Below are 27282 nucleotides of genomic sequence, written 5' to 3'. Positions count from 1 at the left end.
GGAAAATCCTGCACTCTGACCCTTATAACAAATGCTTAGCTGGGGCATGCCCTAGATCACAGGCCTTGGGGACATGGGAAGATACCATTCAGCCAGAGGGAAGTGAAGTCTGGCAACCACACAGGCACCTGAAACGGGCAGCCCCTAGAGACAGCATGTGGCTGGGTAGACAGAGGGGACATCTACCATCTGCCAGTTACAGTTAACACAGCCATGGATCAGGAAGTGGGAGCAAATGAACTCGGCAGCACTCATCCGTGAAGCTTTTCGAGGTCTTACATGTTGACTGTAGTTTTTTTCTCACACACCTGGAATTCCGATTGGGTTTTACAAGTCATGAAATGTGAGCTCTGCAGTGGAACAGGACCCCTCCTGGCCCAGCCCCATGGTCCCCAGAGCAGCCCTGGAGCCCAGAGTTCATCACATCTTGGCTCAGGGCCACCACTACTCCTTTAAAAACAGCATGGACAGCCCACTTGGGATTTCAAAACCATAAATGCACAATTTTCAAGAACCCCTTCCCAGGGCTGCTGGATGTGAAGCCAGACACCCCAAACCCAAGAGCTGGAAAGGGAGGAAGGGACCTCTGGGAGTCACAGGCAGCCCAGGGTAGGATGGTGGCACATCGGGGCTCTGCAGGCAATTCCCCAGTCAGGTTTGATATGTGGAACCAGCCTATAGAGAGCAGACTGGAAGTGCCAAGTGAGGAAAGGTGACAGTCACCTCCTGTGTTAATCAACCTTTTGTCACTGTGACCAAAATACTTGACAAGAACAATTTAAAGGAGGAAAGATTCATTTTGGCTCAGTTTTCAGAATTTCAGCCCATGATCAGCTGGCTCTGAGGCTGAAATCATGGCGGAAGTGTGTGATGGAGGGAACTGCTGAGTTCCTGGCAGCGGGAGGCAGAGAGGGAGGGAGAGGGACCAGGGACAACCTATAGTCCCCAACGGCATATGCTCCCAGTGCTACTTCCTCCAAACACGCCTCACCTACATACAGTTCCACCTCATCCCAGTAGTCCACTCAAATTATTAAACCATGGGATAAATTAATCCACTGATGAGACCAGAGCCCTCATGATTCAGTCATTCCCAAGAGCCCCACCTCTGAACACTGCTGCACTGGGGACCAAGTCTTCAACACACGAGCTTCTGGGGAATGTTCCAGATCCAAACCATAATACCTCCATTCTTCCAGAAGCAGGGAGTTGAGGTTTCCCACCTTTTAGAGGTTTAATATCCTTACCCAAAGTGTTTGGGACCAGAAGTGTTTTTGAATTATTTTCAGATTTCAGGATATTTGCATATATAGAGATATCTAGGGGATGGGACCCAAGTTTAAACATGAAACTCACTTAGTTTCATATACACTCCATACCACATAGCCTGATGGTAATTCTTGGCAATGTTTTAATGACTTAGTGCATGAAACAAAGTTTACTGGTATAGAATTTTCCACTTGGGGCATCATGTTGATGCTCAGAAAGCTTCAAATTATGGAACATTTAATGTTGGATTTTTAAATTAAGGATATTCAGCCCACACCTCCACAAGTTATGGTGAATGACAGGAACCTCAGACCTAACATCAGAATATGGGGAGCAGGACTCTATCAATAGCACAGAATTCACAAGAGCTCAAACTACATAGAGGAGATCCCCAGGTCTCTGTTTCTATGCAGGGTGCAGGAGGCCTACCTTGTGTGTGTACAGTTTCATGTGGGAAATAACAGAACCAAGAGCAGCTTGAAGACCCAAGGTCTGATTCTCCCAGGACTATGACCCCAGCTGACTCAGCAGCTAAGGTGCAGCACTTCAAAATCACATGGTGCTTCTCTCCTGATCTTCAAAGGGCTCCATGAAAGAAGCCTCAAGCTCTACCGGCCTTTACTGAGAGGAAGTGGCAACTGAGTGATGAAATGCTTTTTAATGCAGGAGACTTCTTCACCCACATGCCACCACCTCCATTGCAGGGAGCACCGCGAGTTAATGGTGGTGTCAATCTGCAGCAGGCATTTTCAGCGAGGCCTCCAATCAGCACAGGAATCCTGGGTGCAGGAAACATGGGCCATATGTTCTGCTAAGCATCTGCCCTGCACTTGGTCCTTTATCCTTCACCATAGCCCACGAAGCGCATCAGCCACCCACAGGCATGGGCTCCATATACACCGGTTCAACCAACCATAGATCAAAATGGGACTTTTTTTAATCATTACTCCCTGAACAATACAGTGCAACGCCGTTTGCACAGCATTGCATTAGATGTTGTTAGTAATCCAGAGGTGACTGAAAGATTACAGGAGGATATATATACATAGTTATGTGTAAACACAGCCCTTTTTATCAGTGACTTGAATACCTATGGAGTTTGGTATCCGCAGGTGTTCCTGGAACTAATTCCTGAGGGAGGGCTGTACAGCACCTTGGCAGCTCCACTTTACAGATGGAAAACTGAAGTCCAGTGATCCTTGACTCTCCCAAGGGTGTGTCAGAGCCTGATCTTAGCTGTGCTGGCTTCCACTCAACACTTAGGCCTGTGGTGTGAGGGGAGGAGAGGCCACGATAGTCTCTTCTCCAGGGTGACAGCCCTCACCTGCTTGCCCAGAGACGAGGCTTCAACAGACCTGTTGTGTTCTTGGGTTCATGCAGGGCTCAGTTCACTGCTAGGGGAACATGGGATGTTGGTACTCAGGTCTAAGTACTCAGTAGCAGCATCAGAATTAACGGAGCGGCCTCCTTCAGTGGGCCATGCAGTGCCAACCAGGGCAAGTGCTGTGGGAGCCACAGCAGGGGCTCGACGAGGCTTGTGAGCAGCAACGAGGACACGGGGACTGCGGTGCATGGGGTGTCTCCTGAGCACTCCTTGCTGCAGGAGAGAAAGCGACAAGCTCATGTCTGTCGACTGACCGTCAACACACGCCAGAGCCGGGCGAGCAGCACAGGGCAGCGCTGCAGCCAGCCCGTCCCCGTCACAGGCTGTGTTCCCAAAAACAAACCTAAACACATTGGCTGTGAACACCGCAGAGTCATGGTCCCAGCGGCACCTCACAGGGAAGCCAGGCATCGACCGGGACAGAATCGTGGAAGCCAGAGGGAACACTGGGTGGGACCCAGACGAAACTCAGAAGAAACTACGTCTAATAGTTCTTGTCACTCTGAGCCTCCGTGCTAGAACCAGTCCGACCCATACTGCCACAGAAGACTATGCTCCCTTTGAAAATCCGGGGACAACCTCACCAGGGGTGGAGGCCTGGAGAGGGACGCTCATTCTCCATACCCATGATCACCCTTGTTGCCACCAGATCTGTGACTAGGGCCAAATTACAGCAGGCTCCAGAGGGATGAGGATGCCCAAGAGCAGCTTATAAAAACAGACAACGAGCGAGTCTTTCTAATATGAATCAGTAGGTAGGTGGGAAACGCGAGGACATGGATTCCCAGGATGTGAGGCCAAGGTGGGTAGACCGCACACCAGAGCAGGCCACGCCTCTCCGTGCGGCGCCGCCCTAGAGCGCCTAGGCGGAACTCCCACGTGGGCAGCCAGCGCGGCTTGAGCAGCTCACCTGACTGCCTCAGTGACACTTGAACTGAAAAATGACTTCATGGGTTTCCCTGGCCTGAGGAGAGACCGCGAAGGCACGGGGAGAAAGGAGGCACGTGTGCGCGAATGCTGACAAGTGTGATGCACACCCGCTCCAACAGTGCAGAGCCCAGCGGCACTCCTCTCCCCAAGGCCCTGACGTGGCATAAAAGGAGCACTTGGGGCTGCTTTCCTGGGACACAGGTGAGGTGGAGATGCTGCCACTCAGGTGGGCTCTCTGACTTCAACAGGCATCAAGGGACTCTGGAGGAGCAGGATCCCACGGACCAACGTGACCACCCAAGGCAAGGGAACTACATCTGCCAAGGGAGAGGAGTGGACACGTGCCGGTTACCAAAGCACTTGGTGCTCAGGGATCTTTGGTGATGGTAACTGATCGTAGTATCCCTGGGAATACACGATTACTAACTGACCAAAGAGAAAGTAAAACAACTTTCTTTCTGAGAGTCAAAAGCCTGAGTTGTCACAATGTGGACGGTGAGGGCCTCTCCCCCGGTCCCTGGACCTAACTCCAGGCCCAGGCTGAGACCCTGTGACTAAGGGAGGAGGCGTCCTGCAATACTGCCTCCAGTGAGCGCATGGCAGGAGCCCTCTCCAGCCCCCAGCCCCATTCTCCAGGGCCCGTGATGCTGGGACCCAGGTTCCTGGCCAGCGGGCCCTGCTGCAGAGCTTGCCAGTAGAAGGTGCTGGAAATACCCTGGGAAGAGGACGGTTTGTCCTCCTGGCCCCACTGGACCCTCCTTCCTCTCACCACCTTGGCTCCCGGCCAGGATGTGGGACACCCAGCATCGCTCACCTTCCCAGATGCAGCTCCCCCACCACGACCCGCAGGCAGCTGCTCAGCATTCCCGGGGAGGCCGGCCGGGTGCAGCCAGGGCCCGGGAAGTTCAACACCGTCCCCTGCAGGCAGCCACCCAAGAAATTTCTTTACCCCCAACCCCAGAAAGAGTTTCCTGCTCACCAGTTTTGGACCCCCAAATATGAAGCACTGACCCAAAGCAACCCAATAAGTTCCCACGCTGGGTAGGCTGCAAGCTGTATAGAGCCTGTAGATGCTTGCTCTGACCGTGAGCGAAGCCGTGGAGACACGGCCTGCGTGTCGTCTCACAGGACAGTCCCTATGGCTCCAACAGTGCAGTGCGCCTGAGCCGGGTGTTGTGCAGTTCATGTGGCTCTTGGTTCTGGAGGCTAGGAAGTTCGAGGCTGGGCGACATGCTGCCTGCACTCATGGCAAGCAGGCCATGTTAGAGAAGCAGGGCACGAGGGCAGCCTGATGGTATGACCTGCTCTCCTGGTGGCCGGTGCGACCCACTCACTCAGTCCCAGGAGACTGTGAGTCCAATCACAAGGGAGAGTCCAGCCCCAGCCCAGAACTCCCACTAGGCCTCGGGGACACGGGCCACCTAAAACCACGGCAGTCACACTGCTCCACGTGGGGCCAGAGCTTCAGCTCCCTTACAGGTGACACGCCAGCTTCCTGTGGTGAGGACTAAGTGCCTCCCCTCTGGAGCAGTGGCCGCCATGGTCACAGACCACATGCCACCTGAACGGTAGTTTTGGTAAGTTACACCCTAGAGCTCTCCCAATTCTTCTAGACTCCCGCATGCATCCTCACAAGCTGTCCACGCCTGGCACCTCTTCTCCTTGATGAGTCTCTCCCAAACTTCTCTTTAGAGAGAAGCAACTTCAGGCTCTTTTGCTGCCCTCTGTTGTCCATTTGGGACTTTAAAAATCAATCTCTGCTCCTGCATGCTGTGCCCTCCTGCCCCACAGGCCCCTTCAGCTGCCACTTTCTGGCTCACTAGTTTTCGGCCTGCCTCCTTCCGCTCAGGCACCTTCCATTGGCACCTCTGTCCCCCTAACATCCAGCCGGGCATCTGTACCAATGCCCAACCCGCGCTGAGAGAACCACGTGCACTCACGGCAGCTGGTCGGAGGTTCGTTAGGCTGACTCTTGCTTGCCCAACTTGTTCTCCCTGTGTCCCTTGGTTTCCCAGGACCTGGTCACCATTGCAACCCCCACCATCTGATCTTCCCTCAGTGTGCAAAGGCAGCAGGTATGCTCTAAACCAACTCTCCGGAGTAAGGACTGACCCAGCCACACTGTCACGCTGGGCCTTGCCTCTCCTCGTCCGTGCCTTCTCCTTTCTTGGTTTACTCTCATTTTTGTGAAGTGTATCCTCTAATAACTTCCTAGGAAAGGGTGTGTGGAATGCAAACTTTCAAAGGACCCATGAGTCTCTCGGCATGACTTAATCTACCTGGAAATGATGTCCCTTCAGAGATTTGGAGCTCAAGGTCCACACTTCTCCAGTTTCTGTGAGGCTTTCTAGAATGCCTCAGCTATTCTGAATCCTGGCTCTAGTTCGGGGTGCTATGCCTTCTCTCCAGAAGCTCCCCAGTATTCTAGAACTCCGCAACGACGTGCTGAGAAGTGCTCCCCTTCTGCCAGCCAGCCCCGGCTCACCCTGGCAATGTGCACACTGACACCTCCATTCTCTCGTGGCATTTGCTGCAGTCCACCGTAAGATGTGTGTGGCCATTACCTGGGCCACAGCAGCAGCATTATTTTCTGGTCTCTCCTCTAAGGCTGCTGAGAGTCCTTACAGGAGGTCCCTCTGCTTCCCGCCCTCCCCAAGGACTTCACATGCTCAAGACTGTTGGGCTGCACACTTTCTGTCCCCCAGGCTGGAGGGGGCACAGCTGAAGGAGCATGAGGTTGCCTGCTTCTCAAAAGGCTGCCACTCAATCCTTTCTCCAACCCCTCCCCAAGGTGCCTGGAACTACCAATTCAAGTTCTTGGGATCTCAGATTCTCACGTGTACCCATTTCCTTTTAACAACGCCATTTTCTTAGATGTTTCTAAGTCAGTCGCCATTCATTGAGTTTCTTGAAGAGGTCCTGATTTAGCTGCTAGTTTAAGTCATCCTAGTGAATATATGCTTTTTTTAAAAAAATCCAGTCATTCCAATGGAATTTCAAGAAAGAGCCATGGAAAATGGCCACGTTTAGCCACACAGGTGGCTGGAAAATGCTGCCTGAACTCTAGGAATCCAAGTGTCCATCCCAAAACAAAGAGTTCTGGTGTTACAGGGGGAGAGAATCAATGGTGATGCCAAGTGGCAACCTCTACCGCAAACCTGGTGAGGCGGAGAGGGATTGGGGCCCAAACCTGGTGAGGCGGAGAGGGACTGGGGCCCAAACCTGGTGAGGCGGAGAGGGACTGGGGCCGGGCGTGACAGAAGTCCTGCTGGGAGGGTGGGAAGGCTCAGCATGAGGAATGACGAAAACACCAAAAGTGACAAAAACAGAAGACACGCCATGGAGCCACCAGCAAGATGAATAGACAGCTTTCTTTATTTAGTTAATTCACTCTGGAGTTCATCCCAAATCTCCACACCTCCAAGAGCCCCAACACATGGACAAAACCGGTCTCAGAGAACAAGGGCCAGCAACAACATTCTCTCCAGGTCTCCCTCGCCCCCACCCACACAACACTGCACTGCCTCACTGGCTGGAAAGCGGTGGGCTGTGAACACCTTGCTGTCAGCAGGTCAAACCTGTACACGACATCTGGGTGCCTCCCTGGGCCCCTGGCGCACCTTCCAGAGCCCGACCCCCAGGCATGGCAGGTTGTCCAGAGCCACCTTCGTGAGACGTGCACACCAACATTTCACAAGGCCAGTGCTTCCACCCAGTGAGGCAGTCTAGAAAATTAAGGCATTTGGGGGGAACTAGAAGGGGGAAAAGCATTTATTAAAGTTATAATAACATATCAAAAACGTCCATCATACTTTTTTGGGGGGAATCTGGGGATGGAACCCAGGGCCTCATGCCTGCCAGGCAAGCAGTGTACCACTGACCACATCCCCAGCCCTTCATCGTACATTTGAAAGCTTTAACTAGGCACAGAAGCAAAAACGGCCATGGTTCTAGCCACTGCAGATAAACTCATGCTCATCGTCAAGGCAGAAAGTGAAACAGGGTTGGTGGGAGCATCTCTCAGCATGTCCCAGGCAGAGGCCCCAGTGCCTGTCACAACCAACACAGGTGGTAGGAGCTGTGCAGATACCACAGGGCAAAGCAGGGTGCTGCTGGCTAAACTGCAGCTGCAAAATGTCACCCTGTATGTGGAATGCTGTGTTCACACACATCACATTCAAACAAGACTGATGCCCTTTTGAGGTTATCTAGTACATCTCAGAGACCTCAAAATCAAAGCAACTTAAGGAAGGAAAAGACCCTGAGCAACACACAGTAAGGCAATGGAAGTCCCTCCCGCCACACTCGCTTCTCCCATTGACAGCCTAGAATGGTTGGAATTCTGCAGCAGGACCTGAGTCCCACTATTCATGCATGCGTATCAATTACTTTATTGCACACCTAGGTTGTCGGATTTAGAGCAGGAGGAGGCAGTGAGACCTAAGTGAGCAGGGAGAGAAAGGAGGGCCTGTGGGAACAGGTACTTCCAGGAGTACGACCTGTGCTGGCACAGAATCTAAACTCCTGGAAGCAGCACTGGTTGCTGAGGGCCTGGTGGGTGAGCAGGCAGGAAAGGAGGCAGAAGCTAGAGCCTGTAGCCCCGGTGCCAGCAGTTGACTGAGCCACGCTTGGCACCATCACCAGCATCCAGGGGTGCTGGTCTCCCAGGGCCTGACGGAAGGGGCAGTCCACCCTGAGAAGGCCAGAGGTTCAGCACAGGGAGTCTGCACTTCCTCAAGTTCAAAGGGATCTCAGGTCTCGTCCTTGGGCACAGGCAGCAGGAACACTGCAACACTCTGTCCCCATGGGCAGGCAACTGCAGACCCAGAACTCTGGTGCAGACACGTGCTCACTGCAGCTCGGCAGGCCCTGCGTTTCGAGCTTAAAGGTGGGCAGGCTCAGGGAAGCTGGGCTGACGAAGGACAGCTGACACTCTGTTCCATGACCAAGAACATCTTAAAAAGTCAAAACACTGCCCTCTGCCACTCATTTTATAAAAGGACATTTTATCCTCCTAAGAGAAAGGACATGATTTCAGAATCAAAGACAATCCTGTTGGTTGAATAAATGTGTCCTCATCCTTCTCACCTGCACAGAGCCTCACCGCCCAGTGCCACACTGTGGGCCACATGAATCCAGTCGCCCTGTGACAGCTCTAGGTCAAGCTTGGGCCTCCAAGTCACCAGCTCTCCCAGTACTGTCACTGCCTCAAAGGCAGGTCCACTAGGAAGAGGGACAGCAGTCCTGACAACAGCGACTCACAGCGGCAGGCGGCTCCGGCATGGCGCATGCAGCCTGGGAGAGGCGCCGCCGCCCTTCCACCACCGGAGCCCCACTGCTCCCAGGCCTGCCTGCCGCCACAAGGACAGCAGTGGAGCAGAGGCCGCAGCAGCTCTTGGGCAGGCCCCTCCTCCATGCAGGCCCATGAGTGCTATAAATTTCTCTTTCACAAATTTTTTATTTAAAGAATCAATTGACAGAAGAAGAAGAAAAACTTAAATTTATGGTACTTAAGCCTGATGACAGAAACAGTCAATGTTAGAAACTGCTAGTGACAGATGACTATTAAGACACTTTGACTATTACCAACACCAAAACAGAACACCACAGAACAGGCACTGCTGCTGTGAACCCTTTTCTGGAACAAGGCAGAATATAAATAAACAGCTATATAAATAACACCCACTGATGGGTTTCTGGAAATACATCTAAAACCCCTCACCAGGACTCCAAAGCTGAATTCTCAGAAGCATTGATGCCACCCACCACCCATGCTCACAGCACACAGCTGGGGCGGTGGGGGGTGTGGGGGGGAGTCTAGTGGCCAGCAGCTGCCCCAAGCAGGCTGGAGACAACACCCAGCAGTCCACTGAGCCCCTCTCCTGCACTGGGCCAGGAGGCAGCAGCCTCGCTGGCTCCACAGTTCCTTGATATGTGGGACACAGGTGCCCCAGCACTTAGAAGCATGACTTCATAAAGCGCTCAGGTGGAGAGAGCTGTTTTTTCTTACCCTGTATCCTAGCCTTGACAACACAAGAGAAAAGAAGTTTTAGTAAAGTGAGTGTCACTAAAACAGGAAGATGACCTTCGTTAGTTACCAACACTGTTTTCAGATCCAGGTTTGGCAGCTATGAAGCCTCATACAAAAGGCTAAACCTCAAATTTGTTGAGATTAAAAAAAAAAAAAACACTGGCAAAGGGGAAGCTGAACATGTCCTCTGCAGATGAAGAACTGGGACCTAGCCAGGCAGGGCAGCCTCCATGTAATCACAGCAACCAGGAGGCTGAGGCAAAAGACTGCAAGTTGGGAGGCCAGCCTCAGTCATTTGGCAAGCCCCTAAGCAACTTAGACCCTGTCTCAAAAAATAAAAAGGGCCAGGGATGCAGCTCAGTGGTAATGTACCCCTAGGTTCAATCCCCAGTACCAAAAATAAATAAATAAATAAGGGCCATGACGCTGGCCACCTGCAGACCAGCTGGGATTACAACCCATGCCAGGGGAAGACCAGGAGTGGGTCACTTACCCTGGCTCACTTTCCCCCAGAGACGCATGACCTCCTTGTCCCAAGGAGGATGATCAGTTTAGTCTAGAGATCACGGGAAGGGTTCAATAACCAGAAGCGAGCCCTGAGCGCAGGGTGCGGGCATGAAGGCACTCCTGCACGGCAGAACTCCCGGGGCTCTGCAGCCTGAGAACACAGCCACCTCAGTGTGGGATGGGCTCGGCTGCGGGTTCTCTCCTGAGCAAAAAGGCAGAACCAGGAAACCTCACCAGGAAACCACGAAATGGCTCCAAGTGGGGTCAGTGAACTGCCCACTCCTGAAAGCACTCTCAACCTTACCAAGGTGAAAAGCCATGGCCAACCCATCTCCAGTGAAAGAGGGCCCTCCAGGGTAAATCGTCTATATTCAGGTGGCTCAAACATTCACATGAACCTTCCCGAATTCAATAAAGCTCCTGCCCCAGCCATAGTGCAACTCTGGTCCTAGTCCCACATTGACTGCCTCAAGGAACACACCTAGTCCCTCTCCAGGACTGGAGAACATGGGCACATGGCTCCAGCTGTCACGGTCCTCATCTAACTCCTACCATTCCTCTCCTCTCCTAGGAAAGCTCTCTCCAACTCAGTCTGACCTGCGCCCAAGTCCCACACAGGAGCAGCACAGAGACCCATCTCAGGCCTCAGGAACCCAGCCAGCTCATAACCACATCCCTACAGCCGGGTAAATGCCCTGTAACTGGTTTTGCCCTCTGAATCACCTGCTGGCTTCTCTCCCTCACAGCTACACGCATCCACACATGGGTGGGCACAATGCTCTGGCAGGGAGCCCACCTAGGACTCCCAAAGAGGTGCAATTCCATCTTTAAGCTGTAGAACATGAAGGTCATATTTCACCTGCCTGGTTGGCTAAAACACATGATGATGCTAAGAATTATTAAAATCATCAGTTTAATTTTTACAAGTTAGATTTTCATATGGCAGAAATTCTAAACACTTCTGAAGTTTAGAATCACCACAAATCCAAACAATAGTCCTCAGAGTCTTCAACTAGCTAAATGACATTTCACTACCTGCCAGTGACCTTTATTCCTGGCTAAAGAGTCTTGAGTGAGGGAGCAAGCCCCACCCACACAGCCAGACACCCGCAATGACAGGTCCTTTCTCCACTACTGCCAACTTCGGCCTCACTGCTCTCCCCTTCCTTAGACTCTAGACACAGCTACCAAGGCAGTCAGGCCCAAAAAGAGAAGGACAGTCAACCAACACCAGATGAGCTATGCACTGGACACCTGCAACTGAAAGCCTGGAACCACTCAGCGGACCTCCTGGTACGTGCAGGGACTGAAGAGCGCGCCTCAGATGTTTCTTATTGTAACTGGCAGTGAATGCTGTAGGGATGGTCCTCATCTAAATGTAGGCAATCATTTCCTGGCTGGTTCTCTGTGGGCCTCCGTAAGTCAATCTCAGTCTGGAAGCTTCCTGAAGTGAAAGACAGAAAACTCCTGACACCACTGGCACAAGGCGAGGTCCGGGATGTATGCAAACAAGTCGTGCACGTGCCCGCCACACCCAGGTGATCCGGACAGCCGCACAGCCAGGAAACCATCCGTGAATGGAGACAACTCCAAAAAGAGCATGAGGGTGACAGGAAGTGGCGGGTGTCGATCGCACACACCAACCCCAGCAGCAGGGAAAACACACAAGCAAGTTCATGAACTGCGTTTCTGCTTCCTACTTCTTTTTTTTTTTTTTTTTTTTTTTTTTTTAACCAAAACTCCATTTTCATTAGGTTTTACTAGAATAATCAAATTGCAAAGTAGAAAAATAAATAGAAGCACAGTTCTGGAAAGTGCTAGGAGTCTTCCCTACTGGGGAAATCGGCAGGCCTCCAGTCTCACCCACACCTGCACACACTTCATGGCCCATTTCATTAATATACAACTGCAAAAATCCAAAACAGAAATATTCAGGAAGAACAAAATTAAGTTTTGTATGAGCCTCTCGGTTGACAATGACCCAAGGACTGTTCGGTGGCCCCAGCACCTGAGATGGAATTACAATTCATGAGAACAGGCCGTCTTCACCAACGTCGGCAGCACAGGAGGGTGCACAAGATGCAAGAACCGATGGCGGCTTTCACTCAGATCACCTGCATCTTCTACTCATAAAGCAGGAACTTTTTAATGGGGTCCGGCAGAGGCAGCGAGGGAATTAGATGAAGCCGGTGTTTGCCAAGAGCTCTTCTCACGGCCACCCGGCACAAACTCAGCAAGGTCCTGGGAACACCTGGAGAGTAGGAAGAAACAGAGACCAAGGAAGGAAGGTAAATTACTGTTCCAACTCTGAAGGCCAAAGGCTGGCTGTGACTGACTGAAAGCACCACACTAACGGCCATGCCAGCTTCCTCCTGAGTCAGGTGGGCAGGCCCTGTGAGCAGGGTCTTCTCTACTCCTTCCCTCTTCACAGCCTTGTTAACCAGGGGCATCTGCTCACTGTGACAGCATCTCCTCTCTCCACTCTGTTTAAAGCCCTAGACAAAATAAAAGCTGCCCACTGAAGGCCCAGCAGGTGCAAGCAACTGACTCCCAAGGGATCCTTAAAAGCTCTGTGAGTCTGGGACTCCCAAGGAAATGGGGGACCATGAACTGAGCAGTACTCAGTCCGTGAGTTCATGAGGGGACCAGGCTGAGCATCTGCTCTGGGTCAAAAAGGCATAGCCAAGTTCCTGCCTGGGTTAGTGAAGAGGGTGACAAGTGACACCCATGGACATGCATCTTTATTCTATCAGCACGGTTCCCAAATCACCAGCCAACTAATTTGGGGACAGCTGAACCAACTTATGTGAATTTAACAACAAAGGGCTTCAAGGTTAACATTCTGTGCAAGAGGTGAAGTGCTGAAAAAGCCACTGACTCTGACACTCAGCACCCAGGCAGGAAGCAGGGAGGGATACGCAGCCCAGAGGTCAAAGGACAAGGTCAACTTCTGAGGCCCACAAAGAGCTCTCAAGGCCAAGGCACTGATCGATTCCAAACTCTGTCATCAACTTTTCCCTCATAAATGAGCAAACTACAGACTTTATTCTAACAAAAATACTTATCACACAATCCAAACTAACAGTATTTGAGTGGAGCTAAAGAAAGGAAAGTAAGGAACCCTAGAAAATGGGTTTACAGTTTTGCTCTTTTTAAAACCATGTGAAAAAGAAATCAATGACTAACACAAAACAGAGCAAAGAGGTAAAGAGAATATAATTCTAGAAATTCTGTTATCTGCTCCTGGTGTTTAGGAATCAATCTAAACAGCCATTCTGGAAAACTACAACTGAGGACTTGGGCCAAATGCTTAGTTGGGTCTGTTTTGTTTTATTTTTAATTACTATCTCTTGCTTATTCAATCAATCCCACCAAACTATTCATCAGAACCAAGCTCAGGTCACTTACTTCTGGCCTCTTTAAAGATCTGCAAGGCCTCAGGGTCCACTTTCCTTCTGCCCCTTGACTCTGGGCCTAATGAGTCCCACTTCACCAGGTTCAGGTCAGCTCCAAATTCCACCAGCAGACTCACGAAGGCTGCCTCACAGCCATGACGCAGGACAGCATCCATGACACACCCAGGGGAGCCCCTGTAGAACTCCTGTGTGTTGACAGGACCATTGCAGTTGAAGTCAGGGTTTGCCCCAGCCTGCAGGAGCAGCCTGAAGCACTGCAGGTTGTGGTAGGCTGCACTGATGTACAGGGGGCAGACTACCAGGGAGGTGAGCCGCCTGGAGAAAGGGGGCTGGGTGTCAGGAGTCAGGTGGTGGTTGACATCGACGTCAGCCCCATACCTACAGGGGAGAGGAAAGTCAGGCTTACCATGAACTAACCAGTCCACAAAGACTGCCCCACCACCCTAGGCAGGAGGCTTTAACAAAGTGACATGGGGGCCATGGAGACTCCAGAGATCACAAGTGTGGCCACGTCTCCACTTGAGCAGGTTCTGCATTTGAGGATTCAACCAACTGTTGATCAAAAACATTTGAAAAAAAATTGTACTGAACATGAAGAGTCATTTTAGTTTCATTATTCCCTAAACAATACAGCATAACTATTTACACAGCATTTACATTATATTATGTACCTCAAGTAATCTAGAGATGACTGACAGTCTAGAGGAGGTTGTGCGTAGGTTCTGTGCAAATACCCTTCTCTAAGAAGGACTCAGTATGCTCAGATGACTGTCCACCAGGGTCCTGGAATGTCCTGGAACCAATCTCCACAGACCCCAAGGGGCAACTAAAGTTTATTCGTTCCAGCAAGGTAAGGCAACAGGTAAAAATGTGGAAACCAGGGCTGGGGTTGTGGCTCAGTGGTAGAGCACTTGCCTAACATGTATGAGGCAATGGGTTCAAATCTCAGCACCACATATAAATAAATAAATAAAATAAAGGTCCATCAACAGCTAAAAAATATATGTTAAAAAAAAAATGTGGCCAGGCGTGGTGGCGCACGCCTATAATCCCAGCGGCTTGGGAGAGGATAGCAAGTTCAAAGACAGCCTCAGCAACTTAGTGAAGTCCTAAGCAAATCTGTGAGACCCATCTCAAAATAAAATACAAAATAGGGCTGGGGATGTGGCTCAGTGGTCAAGTGCCCCTGAGTTTAATCCCCAGTACCAAAAAAAAAAAAAAAAAGGTGGAAACCACTCACCCAAAACACTCTGAAGGGAAGTCTTTCAGACCTTTAAAGATGCAGTAATTCCAAGACTATTTAAACTATTTCAGAGTGAAGAAAGAGAAAACTTCCAAATTCATCTTATGACACTAGCACAATAATCCCAAAACATGACAAAGGACATATACCAAAAAAAAAACTACCAACTAGCTTCATTTACAAGTATCAAGTGACAACTTTTCAAAAAGATATTAGCAAAGAAAAGAATTAATACAGGAATATACTATGACCTCATGGGGATTATCCCAAGAATGCAAAGCCAGTCCCAACATCAGAAACTCCATTAACATAACGCAGTACACCCCATTAGTGGAACTAAGGGGGGTGTCTATGCACAGATGCAAAGGCAAGGAAGGGCATGTGACAAAACTCAACACTGAGGATGTCCTTAAGGTGAAAAAACCTATTTCCTCCACCCATGAGTCAGCAGAAGCTGTGCACAGACTCCCAGATTGTGGCCGCCTTTGTGCACTGGAGCTAAAGGATGGACAACACTTGGGCAAGGAAAGCAACCAGAGGCGTGAGACGTGAAGGAAGAAGCAAACGCCTCCCACACTCAGGGTGTGACCAGTCTCTAGAAAGGCCAGAGCAAGCAACCAGAGATCAAGACAGCAGCAGGCCGTAAGCAGACTGCCTCAGTCACACACACAAACAAGCTAAAGACACAAGGGAGAAGATGCCCTTTGTGCTAGCAGAATAAATGTTAGAACGACAAACGTAAGCACGAACTTAGTAAATGTTCCAGGTTTGCATAAGGAAAATGATAAATCACGGATTAACTAAGCAGAACTAAGAAAACAGAAAGACATGCCACATACTTGACATCAGGACATCTATTTTCCCTACCTTTATTTTATAAGTGAAAGCACCACTCCTGAACCAAGTTGATGACAAGTATAAATTAATACAAATAGCATCCTTGGAGTTATAAAAATTGATTACACAATTGGAAAATCAAACAAGATAAACAAGTTACTGCTGGGGAGGCAGCCCTATCTCAAGCAAAGCCTGTTACAAAGGCTCATAAAATACAGGCATATGGACAAGCCAACAGAACCAAAGAACTTCACAGAAAATCCAGAAATGGACCAAACTGCATACAGAAATGCAGGCTATGGTAAGGTGTTATCTCAAATAAGCAGGGGACAAATGGGCTCACACCAGCATAAATTCAACTCTATCAGAACAAAAAATGTAAAATATGAAACCATGCAAAGTCAGGAAAAAAAATCTCTGGGTAAAATCTGCCTGATGGTTACACAAAATTAAAGAACAAAAAACTTTTGCATAGAAAAAAAATAGCACAAGATAAGTAAAACAATAAAATTAAAAACTGGGAAAATGCAATAAAGGGTTAATACCATTAACACATACAAATCTTATAAATGGCAAAAATCGACAGCATTATGAAAAAAACAAGCTAGAGATATGGACAGTTATACATGGCTCTTAGTCCCATGAAAAGATGCTCACCCTCAATCAGAACATCAGAAATGCTCATTAAAAACTACGCTACAGCCAGGCACAGTAGCACACGGCTGTAATCCCAGCCACTTGGGAGGCTGAGGAGGAGGCACGTTCAAAGCCAGATTCAACAAAAGCAAGGCGCTAAGCAACTCGGTGAGACCCTGTCTCTAAGTAAAATACAGAATATGGCTGGGGATGTGGTTCAGTGGTCTAGTGCCCTTGAGTTCAATCCCTGCTACCAAAAAAAAAAAAAAAACTATACTACAATACCACTTCTCACCTATCAAATGGGGAAAAAAATCCAAAAATTTATTGACCAGGTTTTAAGGAAAGAGGAAGTCTCACCCACTGCTGGTGCAATGTAAAGTGAAACAATCCCTACAGAAGGGAAACGAAATTGCTACCAAAATGACAGTCATTTACCCTTTAACTCATCAATTACACTTCTTGAGATCTAAATCCAGAAGACACATTTGCAAAACTATGAAGATACTTGAACAAAGCAGTTCACTGACACACCACCTTTCACAGCTGAGGACAGGAAAGCATCCACACGTCCATCAGCAGGGACTGGCTGGACCGTGGTTCATCTGACAGCAGCAGCCCTGTGCTGTGAAAAGTAAGGAGCACCACTGCTCTGCTCCGGGAAGTCCTCCAGAGCACAAGTACGGGGAAGGCAGGTGGTGACAGCGTGTGCTATGTCTACAGCACACACACTTACATACAGCTGCTTATCGGTCACAATGAAAGGAGAAACCATAGACTTGTAAGTGGCTACCTACAAGGGAAGGAGAAAACAGAACAAAGAAGACAAGATTAGAAGTCAGACTTTTAAAAATATACCTGTTTTAAAGATTTGATCTGGAACCATGTAAATATTTTGCACAGTGAAAAAAAAATTAACTAAAAGCCATCCCTAAAAATTGAAAGCAGGAAGGAACCAGCGAGCCCAAGCACACATCTAGCTGGCGCTGTCACGGCCTTCCCAACACCATGGCTCTTCTGTTCCGATACACTAAATATTCGCTCATCCAGTGTCCGCTTCACTTGCAAGACCCTAAGACACGGAGCCAGCCGGGCAGCATGACACAGCCCTACATCAGAGGCATGTGCACAGCAGTAAGGAAGGGAACCCAGGGCCATCCCCCTCCTCATCCCCAAGGAGAGCCCAAAGGTAAGAACACCAGTTTCACAAGGGCAAGCACAGGATTCACCAGGCCATCTCTAAAAGACGCCACAGGCAAAGCTATACCTGCCCTTGTCACTGCACTCAAAGAAGCCTAAGTAAGTGGCTCTCAGTCAGTTAAAATTCTCCCAAACCAAATGTACAGTTAACTTTTACTCTACATAGGTCAGCAAACTACAGTAGTAGGGAAGGCAGTGTGACAAGAGGCCAGAGTCCTGGCAAAGTGAGCAGGGCACCTGCTGAGGATGGCTGCCTGGCATGTGGTACTAGATCTCAAGTGGGACAAGGAGGCATGTGGGAGGAAAGCAACGGGGGCTGGTAACATAAGTAAACATACTAGGAATAAGGGGAACCAGGTTTCTCACTGCTAAAAGGGAGAACAAAATCAGGAAAAGGAGAAAACTAGGATGAACTCTGCAGTATCAGACTATATCAGATGTATCAAGATGAACTCTTATCAGCATACAGACAGAATCAATAAAGCATGGGCTGTGCACAGCACACGCCTGTAATACCAGCAACTCACAAGGTTGAGGCAGAAGGATCACAAGTTTGAGGGCAGCCTCCACAACTTAAAGAGACCCTATCTCAAAAACAAAACACCTGGGTTAGATCCCCAGCACCGCAAAAAAAAAAAAAAAAAAAAAAAAAAAAAAAAAAAAAAAATGTTTTTAAAGGGTTAGGTGTGTAGCTCAGTGGTAAAGCTCTCCTGGGTTCAGTGAGGGAGGGAGGAAGGAAGGGGTGAAGGAAAGGGATCAAAGAAGGGAGATGAAAAGAAGGGAAGAGAAGGAGAAGGAGGGAAGAGAAGCGAGGGCAGCTAAAGTGCCAAATCTGGGACAATTTGAGCATCAAAATAAATAACGATGACAATAGATTGTAGTTCACTGGACAATCTCAGAAACCATGAGTCTACATGATAAGTAAACAAAATTCTGAGATGAGGCACAGGAGATGGAGAGAGAAAGAGAGGGAGGGAGGGAGAGAGAGAGGGAGCTGGCTGGCTGCCAGGTGCCTCTATAAACACTAATTACAAAGAAGTATTTTTGATAGGAAATCTGACAGACACCACTTTAACCAAAAGATCAAAGTGAACAGCAGCAGTAATGGACAAACTGAAATCATCTGCCATCTGATCAGAGGTATTGGGAACACAACCTCACTTCTGCAAGACTCCTGCCCAAGATTTGATACCTGACTCTGGACTCTTTAACATAGGCAGCATCAGCCAGCACCAGTTTTCTTGAGCTTTCACTGGCCCCAGACAGTTCTGTGATGTTTCAAAAGCCATGCACCTGAGAACTTCATCTGAAACAGGAAATGGCAATATGGAAGAAGGTGAAGAGTGACATTTCCTAAATAAGTACAGCTGGCCAGCAGTCCAGCCAGCAAGCATGGTTCAGAGTCTGTCTCGTCAGCACCACTGCAGTGTCCACAAGAACTTTCCCCTGGAAGTAAAAGTGATGCTTCCAGGCAACACGGGCCTGAGGACAAGCACCCAGACCAACATGCCCACACCATGATGATGTGTCCACTGAAATGAAAACACCACCCACCCCTAAGACCCTCTGGGTGTGACAGGAGAACAGGAGAACACAGATGAAACCCACCAGACCAATGTTCCACTGCACGACTCCAGAGGGATTTCCCCTGGATATCCTCAAGGACACGTCTTCCAAAATGCTTATAATTTGGGAAATATGACAATCTGGTACTAGCTGAGCTAATTTGTCCACTTATTAGATGGAATCCGGTTAACTGTAATCCTGAATATTTTACAAATTCCCCTATTGCTTTTAATATCTCAGGTAAGCAACCACTGGGATGACTCAATAAATCAACAAAACTTCAGCTCATACAGAAATACCACTCCTTACCTTCATTCCAAAACATCAGCAATAAAGTACATCAAAGAAACTTACAAATAAGAAAATGGTGGTTCCTATGGAATAAGACAAAAGTCAAAGATGAGAGCCCTGCCCAAGGCAGAAATACACAGGGCAGGCAGGAACTAAGTTTATATTGATGATATTCTGGTAATATCACCTGTTCAGTAACTTAACCATATCACCCCCATTATGTGCCCTATGCTGGCGGGGGACAGGACATCTTGGTGAGTTTTCTCAAGAAGGGCCTCTGTACATGCACTTCTCAGCCAAGCAAGCAGGCAACTCAAAGCAGCCAGGCATCACAAGTAGACTGAAAGGCCCAACGGTGTTCCAGGAACCAAGACATGTTTCACTGACTGACCCTACTTAAGAAAATTCCCAAATTAAGGACCTACATTCTCCAAGAAACAAGATCAGAACTGAGGCAGCTCAGACGGTCAGGCTAGAAATCCTTAAAAAGAACGAAAAGCCTCACAGCTGTATCATCCTCTCATACAAACCTCAATCAACCTTAGCTCTCTTGGCAAAAACCAACTCTACAGTCATTTAGTACAAAACCTTTAGATGGAACACCCACATTCCTCACCAGGTAAGGGAAGGCCAGGCCACTGCCCGCTCCACCTTCCTGACTGTGGCTTCTCACGACAGAACCCTGACCTAATCCTTCTCAGTAACAGCTTATCTAAAGTGTACCTGTCCCATCACAGAATGAGCTGGCCAGAGTTAGGGCAGGAAAAAGCACATGTGGTACAAAATCATGACTGGAAACACAAAAAAAGAAACATAATATGGTGCAAACAAACAAAAATAAAAGGAAACTACTCATACAATTAAGGTAAGACTACAGACCTCCTAAAATAGTGGAGGGGAAAGTAGATAAAACACTATCACAGAACAAAAGACACTGACACACGTCTCTGATCCCAGTTACTTGGGAGGCTGAGGTGGGAGGATGGTGAGTTCAAGGCCAGCCTCAGCAACTTAGCATGACCCTGTCACAAAACAAAGCAAAAAACAAACAAGAGATATCAAATAAAGGAAATAGTTAAGGAACAGATAACAGAATAGACTCTCACATCAGCTATGACAATATTTTTAACCATATTAAAAAACAGAATACCAGACAAAAAATTCTATATGAACACACAGAGCTACTTCAACTCACCAGGATTAAATACTACATAATGCTATGTAGATGAGTCTTAAACGAAACCAGTAGTGTTCATTTGGATAACAGGCACAATCCATAAATAACAATTTTATGAGTTCAGAAAGCATCAAAATTATTCAAAGCAAAAGCTACCTGAAACACAAGGGGAAACTGATAAAAGTCCAAACAGTGATTAGAAACTAACAAGCCTTCTCTACATATCTGGCAGGTTCAATGATTAAAAAAAAAAAAAAATTAACAATTTTAAAAAGGAGGGATTCTGAACAGAATAATTGAGGCTAACAAATTGCACTATGCAAATAAAACACCCATGGTCATGTGCTTTGCTCAAGCATCCACAACAATGTAGTTTGACTTTAAAAAATTATAATAAATTTGGAGAACCTCCAAAATGGAAACTACATGGGCCATATTATTTGAGCATGATACAATAAATTTAGAAAGTGATATTACACTTTCTCCTCTATAACCCTAGACCAACTTCAATTATTTAAAAAATAATAACTTCAACTATTTAACAACAACAAAAAGGAAGTTTAGAGAATGTGGTCAAAGCTCTAATGAAAGGTAAATAAATAACCTTGAATGTTTACATTATTAATCGAGGAAAAAATGAAAAAGTGCTCTCAGCTCAAAAAGTTAAGGGAAAAATAAAGATTAAAAAGTACATAAAAATGAATCATTAGGCAGAAACATAAGAAAACTGATAAAGCTATTTATTAAAATACTAACCAAATACAAGAGCAGCAAGTCTAATTTTAAAGAAAGGGAAAACCAAACACCAAGGAGTGCGAAGGTGGCTGCAGGGGCCCGCAGGGAAGTGGCCGCGCCCCACAGGGGGCCGAGGCACCTGCAGTACTGACCTGATAAGAGCCTTCAGTATGTCAGCCCTGCCCACTCGAGAGGCGTGGTAGACAGGGGTGCTGCGGTGGTGCCGGCTTCCGTTGGGATCGGCACCAGCTTCCAGAAGGATCTGGGCACTCTCCAGGTGCCCATTCACCACAGCCACATACAAGGCCGTCTGCCCCTTTACGTCCACCAGGTCCACCTCGGCCCCCTTCCGGATAAGGAAGTCCACACAGTTCCCGTGGCCTGCAGTGGCAGCAATTCGCAATGGCGTACAGGGGAGCCAGCCACAGCACCAGACAGACTTCTCGTTGATGCGGCTACAGGGGAACACAGGGAGCTTGTGAGAGGCACCCCCAGGAATAGACTGGCTGTTCTGCCCTCTCACGATGGAAATGTGACGCAGAGGCTGCCCGAGAGGACCACCCACTTACTGTTAAATCCCTCAGGTTTAACAATGCCTCTACTTGCCTTGCTCGTGAGCCCTGACCCTTTGAGACCTGGGCAGGGCAGGGCAGGGCAGGGCAGGGCAGACCCTGAGATCCCATTCTGGAGATGAGAAAACTCAAGGCTCAGGCAGAATGATCAGCACTAGAACTGAGACTTCTGGTTCTTAGATTTCCTGATCCAAGTTTCAAAGCACATTCCTCTACAAAGGAGAGGAGAAGGTGCCAGACAGCACAGTACAGACAGCACCCTTGAGTGGGAATCCATGTCAGGGACCTGAAGCTCCTCTCTCCAGTCACGGCCTGTGAAGGCCGAGGCTGGGGCTAGGGCTCTCTCTGGGCCTTGCCATTGATACCAGGGCTACATGACCATTATGTTCCCTGGAAGAGCCTGAGGAGTCACTAAGATGGCACAGGAAATGCAGTCCTGGCCAACACCAAGAAACTGCCCAGACTTAGGTCTCAGGAAGTGGTATCAACAGACGACGCTGCCAAAGTCATCCACTGAGTCTCCAGGTCAGCAACAGAGGTGCAATCCACCTTTAGCTCCCAAGAGAATTCAGAACAAATCTCGGGAACCTAGAACACTGAACCAGGAATATGTGGTGGGCAGCATATCCCCAAACCAGCCCTCAGGGATCCTCCTTCAGCTGTGTACCAGTTTGGATGGGCCAATTAAGTCCAGAACTCATCGCCAAAGAAATGAAAATAAAAATAAAAATATCTCAGGAGAGTCACTAAATATAAGAGAGGAAAATACACAGAAAAGCAACATGGAAACATCTGGGCAAGGACCTCCTTCACTCTACTGTCACATCTGCAAGCTTCACCCAGATGGGAGGTGGGCAGGAAGTCTGAGTCATTCACATTAATTAAGTTAAAAAATGGTTTGTTTGTTTTAATACTGATATCTGCTCTGATGAAATAACACTAAAACACCGGAAGGACAAAAAGAAAGAACATCCTCCTGGGCTGCTAGCAACCCTTTTCTCAGGAACCATCTACAGAAAAGCAGTACATTAGTCCCAGCATATGGGCACTTCCATCGAGTCATGGTCACCTAGTTCTAAAGTGGACGCTAAAACACAGAAATACAGAGGAGTTCTGAGTTGCAGTTGAGTTTTAAATGTAGTTGGGACTCCAGCTACACACAAAGCAACCAGGGAACACTCCAGAGAGAAGGCAGGCTGGGTGCCCTCCCAGTGTCCTGCACAAGGAGATAAAGCAGGACTTTGGTGACTATCTGCAAGTTGGTGGAGTGAGGACAGCGGCCTGCCACGACAGCTGCAGGCCAGAGAGCACCAAAGGAGAGCCACTGAGGAAGGTGGCTATGGGTGCACAGGACATCAGGAGGGCAGGGTCTACTGGAAAGGGCGAGGGTGCACCACCAGGAACAGCACTGAGAAAGCTGATGTCCAAGGAGGACCAGGAGCTGCCAGAAAACACAAAGGTCCATAATGGAGCTGCACCTGAACTCAGACCCCTGCCGCACTACCCGGCCACCTCTGACAACTCTGCTGCTGCACCCTGAGTCTCCTTCCATCCTCTGAAGCTGGAATGCGTTCCTCCAAGCACCAGGGGCTTGTTCTGCACAGCAAACCATGAACCACAGAGTCATGCAGACACAAGGGGCCTGGAGCCCAGCGCGGCCTGGCAGTGATGCTCACCTGCGGTAGTTCTCCTCCTGCAAGAGGTCCCTGAGGGTCTGAAGGTCTCCCACGTAGGCCGCATCGTGGAGCCTGGTGTCCTCACAGTGCTCCAGTGGGTGGTCACAGAACTGCTCCCTCAGCCACGCCTTCAGATCAGGACCTGCACTGAAGAGAGGGCCCCTGTTAGCACTGGAAACCTTGAGAGGCCAACCACAAAGACGCACCATCTGCACTAAGCGCTACCTCTTCTAGCTACACAGGTGCTTTCGAACTCTCAGTAAATAAATCACAGAAAAAACTAGAGATCTTCCCTTACCAAACTATCACATTCCTGACACCAACCCTGATTTTTAAAACAACTTTAAGATGACAGAACCAATGAACAATAGGCCAAACCTACTACAGAATACAGAAATAAGAGCCTAAATAAAAGTATCAGCAAATTTAAACCAAAACTACTATATCAAAAATCTAGCATGCAATTACTCTAATTTACCCCAAGTATGTAAGAATATCTTAAAATAAAAGTTAGGGAACTATGAAGGAGAACCAGTCATCTCCATCACTGAGAGAGACTTATGTGGTAAAATCCTAGGACTAAACCAGAGCTGCTACTTGCATCCTGGGTGATGCTACTCCATGTTGCTGTCTATATAAAAATGACTCATAAGATGTGCTACTGTCCCCTCGGAGGTTCCTGTGCTGGAAAAGGTGTGGCTCATGGGAGGTCACAAGGTCAGCTGGAAAGTACCTTTTGAAGGGACTGGGGTATTTCTCAAGGGACACTGGTTAGTTCTCACTAGAGAGCTGTAAAACCTAAGCCCAGCCCCACCCAGTGGCTGGCTTCTGGTACAGTGATGTGATCACACATTTCCACCATTACTGTTTGTCATTACTTGCCATGAGGCAGGGCACATTCATCAGAGCCTGTACCAGCTGTTCGGCCTCCAACACCATCAGACAAATAATCTGTGTGTGTGTGTATTTGGCAGTACTGATAACTGAACCCAGGGGCATTTTACCACTGAGCTACAACCCCAGCCCTTTTTTATTTTTAGACAGTCTTATAACTTGGAGGGATTGGCTTTGATCTTGTAATCCTCCTGCCTAGGTCTCCCAAGTATCTGGGATTACAAGTATGCACCACCATGCCCAGCTAAACCTCTTTTCTTTATGAATTTAGACTGCTTCAGGTATTCCATTACACCAATGAAAATGAACTATTCAGAGAGTAAACCTAAAATGACTGCACTTTGCTTACAGAGCTATACCTCAATGAAAAGGAGAAATAAATCATATGTATATAAATAGAAACACAACTGTATATAATAAAAGACAATGAAGAAAACTAGGTTGAGTAGAAGAATCATACCATGTTCAATAATAGCAAAATTTTAAATGTTACCAATAAATGAAGCTTAACCAATCTCTTTGGTTTTTTTTTTTTTTTTTTTTTTTTTTTTTTTTTTTTTTTTTTTTTTTTTTTTTTTTTTTTTGTGGGGCTGGGGATCGAACCCAGGGCCTTGTGCTTGCAAGGCAAGCACTCTACTGACTGAGCTATCTCCCCAGCCCTCTTTGGGGTTTTGATATCAGATATTCTAAAATTTATTTGAAAATATAAATAAGGGAGAATACCTTTCCAGTAAGAATAATGAAACAAGAGACTTGTCCTACTAGAAACAGACCTCTCATCAGAATAAAAAGGTAAATCAAACAGAATCAACTGTCCAGAAAGACCTTAGTATGAAAAATTCAATTTGTGATAAAGGGGCATCAAAATCAGAGAGGAGGAAAAGAGTATTAAACAAAAGGTATCTGCACAATCAGATACCTATTTGGATCTAACTGAGTCTTCATTCACATCTTAGCCCAAACACACCACTGCCCAAAAGAAATTCCAGAATCCTCAAGAGTTTGGCAGGAACAACTGCACAGACAGGTGTGTAAGTAGACAGCATAAACTCAAGACTGCCTGTATTCAAGTCCCTGCCCTGCCATATTACCCTAGTGTGTGACCAAGCACTTCCCTGAAGAAGTGGGCTTTTCCCAGATGTCAAAGCTGCCTTTTGTATTCAAATCAAACCTCCTTTGAGTGCCTTCTGTATTCAAGACTCAGCCATAGGTACAATGGGGATGTAGTTATCTTTACAAGGTTCAAAAACACATAGTTCTCCCACTCTGAGCCCATAAGCAGACCTGCAGTAGAACAACAGGCAGGCATCAAGCTGGAACAGCCTTTAAGCCACCACCTCATCCTCATTCAGTGGTCTCCTCCACCATAATTATCCCACAGACGAAATTAACATAGAGTGGAAAGGCTCAAAGCAGGAGTGGGGAAGAGTCAGATGAAAGGCAACCACTCACAGTAAACAGGCCTCTCTCCATCACTCCCTGGCCCAGCTCACTGCAGCTTCAGAATCTGCATAAGCTCCAGGGTCAAAGACAACTTCATGTTCACATTCTTCTAATCAGCTACTCCAATGACAACATAATTACCCCAGAATAACATTTAACCCTTGCCCCTCCCCTCAAGGCAGAAACGTACTAACGAAACAGTACAGTACATGATACAAAAGCACCCCTGTGTGAAGGGCAAAGCCAGATAGGACCCCTCTCTATCTTGGAAATTTGTTGCCTGCCTCCTTTTTCCAGAACACCTCTCATCTCCACATGAGAGGCATTCCAGACCTAAGGTCCTGGCCGTCCCTGGGGTAGAAGTCAATGCCAACCAAAGCGAGCTCGTTCGGTTCACTGCAGCCCCGCTAGCTGAGTTTGCAGAACGCATGGAGGGAAGGAAGGAGGGAGGGAGAAAACGGCCACTCGCAGTCTCCAGGACAACTTCACGACTGCTCCTGAGATCTCTGCACACTTGAGTGGAAGGGTGAGCAACTAACTCTCGGGGCGGGAGCCTCCCAGAAAACAACAGATGGACCTGTGGGCACCTGGCGCCGCTGGGAGCTCGGACAGCGCCGAGGACGGAGTCCCTCCCCCGGAAAGAGGGACCCTCTCCTGCGATTTCACATCGGCGCGACACAGCCTTCGGACCCACGCCCCTCCCGCGGCGGGTCAGGCAAGCCCGCACGGCCGGCGGGTCGCAGTTACCCGGCCGGGTCCTGGGGGCGGCGGCCTGGCGCCCCGCGACCCCGCGCCCACGCTACCTGCGGGCCCCGGCCCTGCCCGCCCGTCGGGGCCGCCACCCTCCGCCATGGGTGCTCTGGCCGCGCCTTGGCCCCGAAGCCGGCGGCCCGTCAGCGCTCCGGGAGACCCGGGCTGAGCACCCCGCCCGCCGGAAGCAGCGCGGCCACGACCACTTCCGGTTCCGGCGCAGGTCTGGTCTCCGCTTCCGGTCTCGCTGCCCGACTCCAGCGTTGAGGGGGCGCCTACTGCGCCGACGCGTACTCGTAGGAAGCAGAGGAGCCTGGAAACGCGCCCTCTGGGGGCGGAGTCCTATTTGCATGTCGGGTGGCCGCGCGCGAGCTGAGGGTCTGCGTGCTCAGTGCCCTAACCCGCCCTGCGGCGGCAAGGAGCAAGCCCTGGAGGGCGTCGCAGGTGTGGGGTCGCGCCACGCGTCCCTTGCAGCAAGGTCAAGGAAGGGAATGTGTAAATATGATGGGTAAACACTCCCCAAAACTCCTCCCATGAAACCAGGAGTCCTGTCTTTATCTAATTACAGGTGGTACCTGACAGATTGCATCAAATGCATGAACCCATTCGGGAACAAACTTTCCCTGCACACTCGCAGTTTCAGATACTGCACCATTGTCAGTTATGTGTGTTGCATTTGGGTTTGTAAGCATGACTACCCCCAGCTCCTTTCATTGTCCCACTCT

General features: G+C 48.7%; 1 protein-coding gene across 2 annotated transcripts; it reads right to left on the bottom strand.

Annotated features, from left to right (window-relative positions):
* Window positions 1-6935: 6935 nt before the first annotated feature.
* Window positions 6936-26771, bottom strand: Asb1 (ankyrin repeat and SOCS box containing 1). 2 transcript variants are annotated; one of them, XM_047546420.1, is made up of 5 exons: window positions 26611-26768; window positions 23471-23612; window positions 21375-21677; window positions 13530-13915; window positions 6936-12372 (listed from the first exon to the last, which is right to left on the bottom strand). In XM_047546420.1, exons 1-5 carry the CDS (start codon window positions 26657-26659, stop codon window positions 12245-12247), a joined length of 1008 nt encoding a protein of 335 aa, XP_047402376.1. In that variant the 5' UTR covers window positions 26660-26768; the 3' UTR covers window positions 6936-12244. The 2 variants fall into 2 exon arrangements, with proteins under 2 accessions (XP_047402376.1, XP_047402377.1); XM_047546421.1 differs by lacking the exon at window positions 21375-21677 and having other exon boundaries at window positions 26611-26771.
* Between the last annotated feature and the right edge of the window lie 511 nt (window positions 26772-27282).

The sequence above is a fragment of the Sciurus carolinensis genome, chromosome 3 (genome assembly GCF_902686445.1).
Source record: "Sciurus carolinensis chromosome 3, mSciCar1.2, whole genome shotgun sequence".
Taxonomy (NCBI): Eukaryota; Metazoa; Chordata; class Mammalia; order Rodentia; family Sciuridae; genus Sciurus; species Sciurus carolinensis.
This window is presented reverse-complemented; position numbering and strand designations above follow the sequence as displayed.

Excerpts from the sequence above, each read along its gene's own strand:
- Asb1 (XM_047546420.1), bottom strand. The coding sequence starts at position 26,659 with ATGGCGGAGGGTGGCGGCCCCGACGGGCGGGCAGGGCCGGGGCCCGCA. Across the intron at positions 21,678-23,470 it reads CAGGAGGAGAACTACCGCAG|CCGCATCAACGAGAAGTCTG; the intron begins GTGAGCATCACT and ends GTTCCCCTGTAG. Across the intron at positions 13,916-21,374 it reads ATACTGAAGGCTCTTATCAG|GTATGGGGCTGACGTCGATG; the intron begins GTCAGTACTGCA and ends TCTCCCCTGTAG.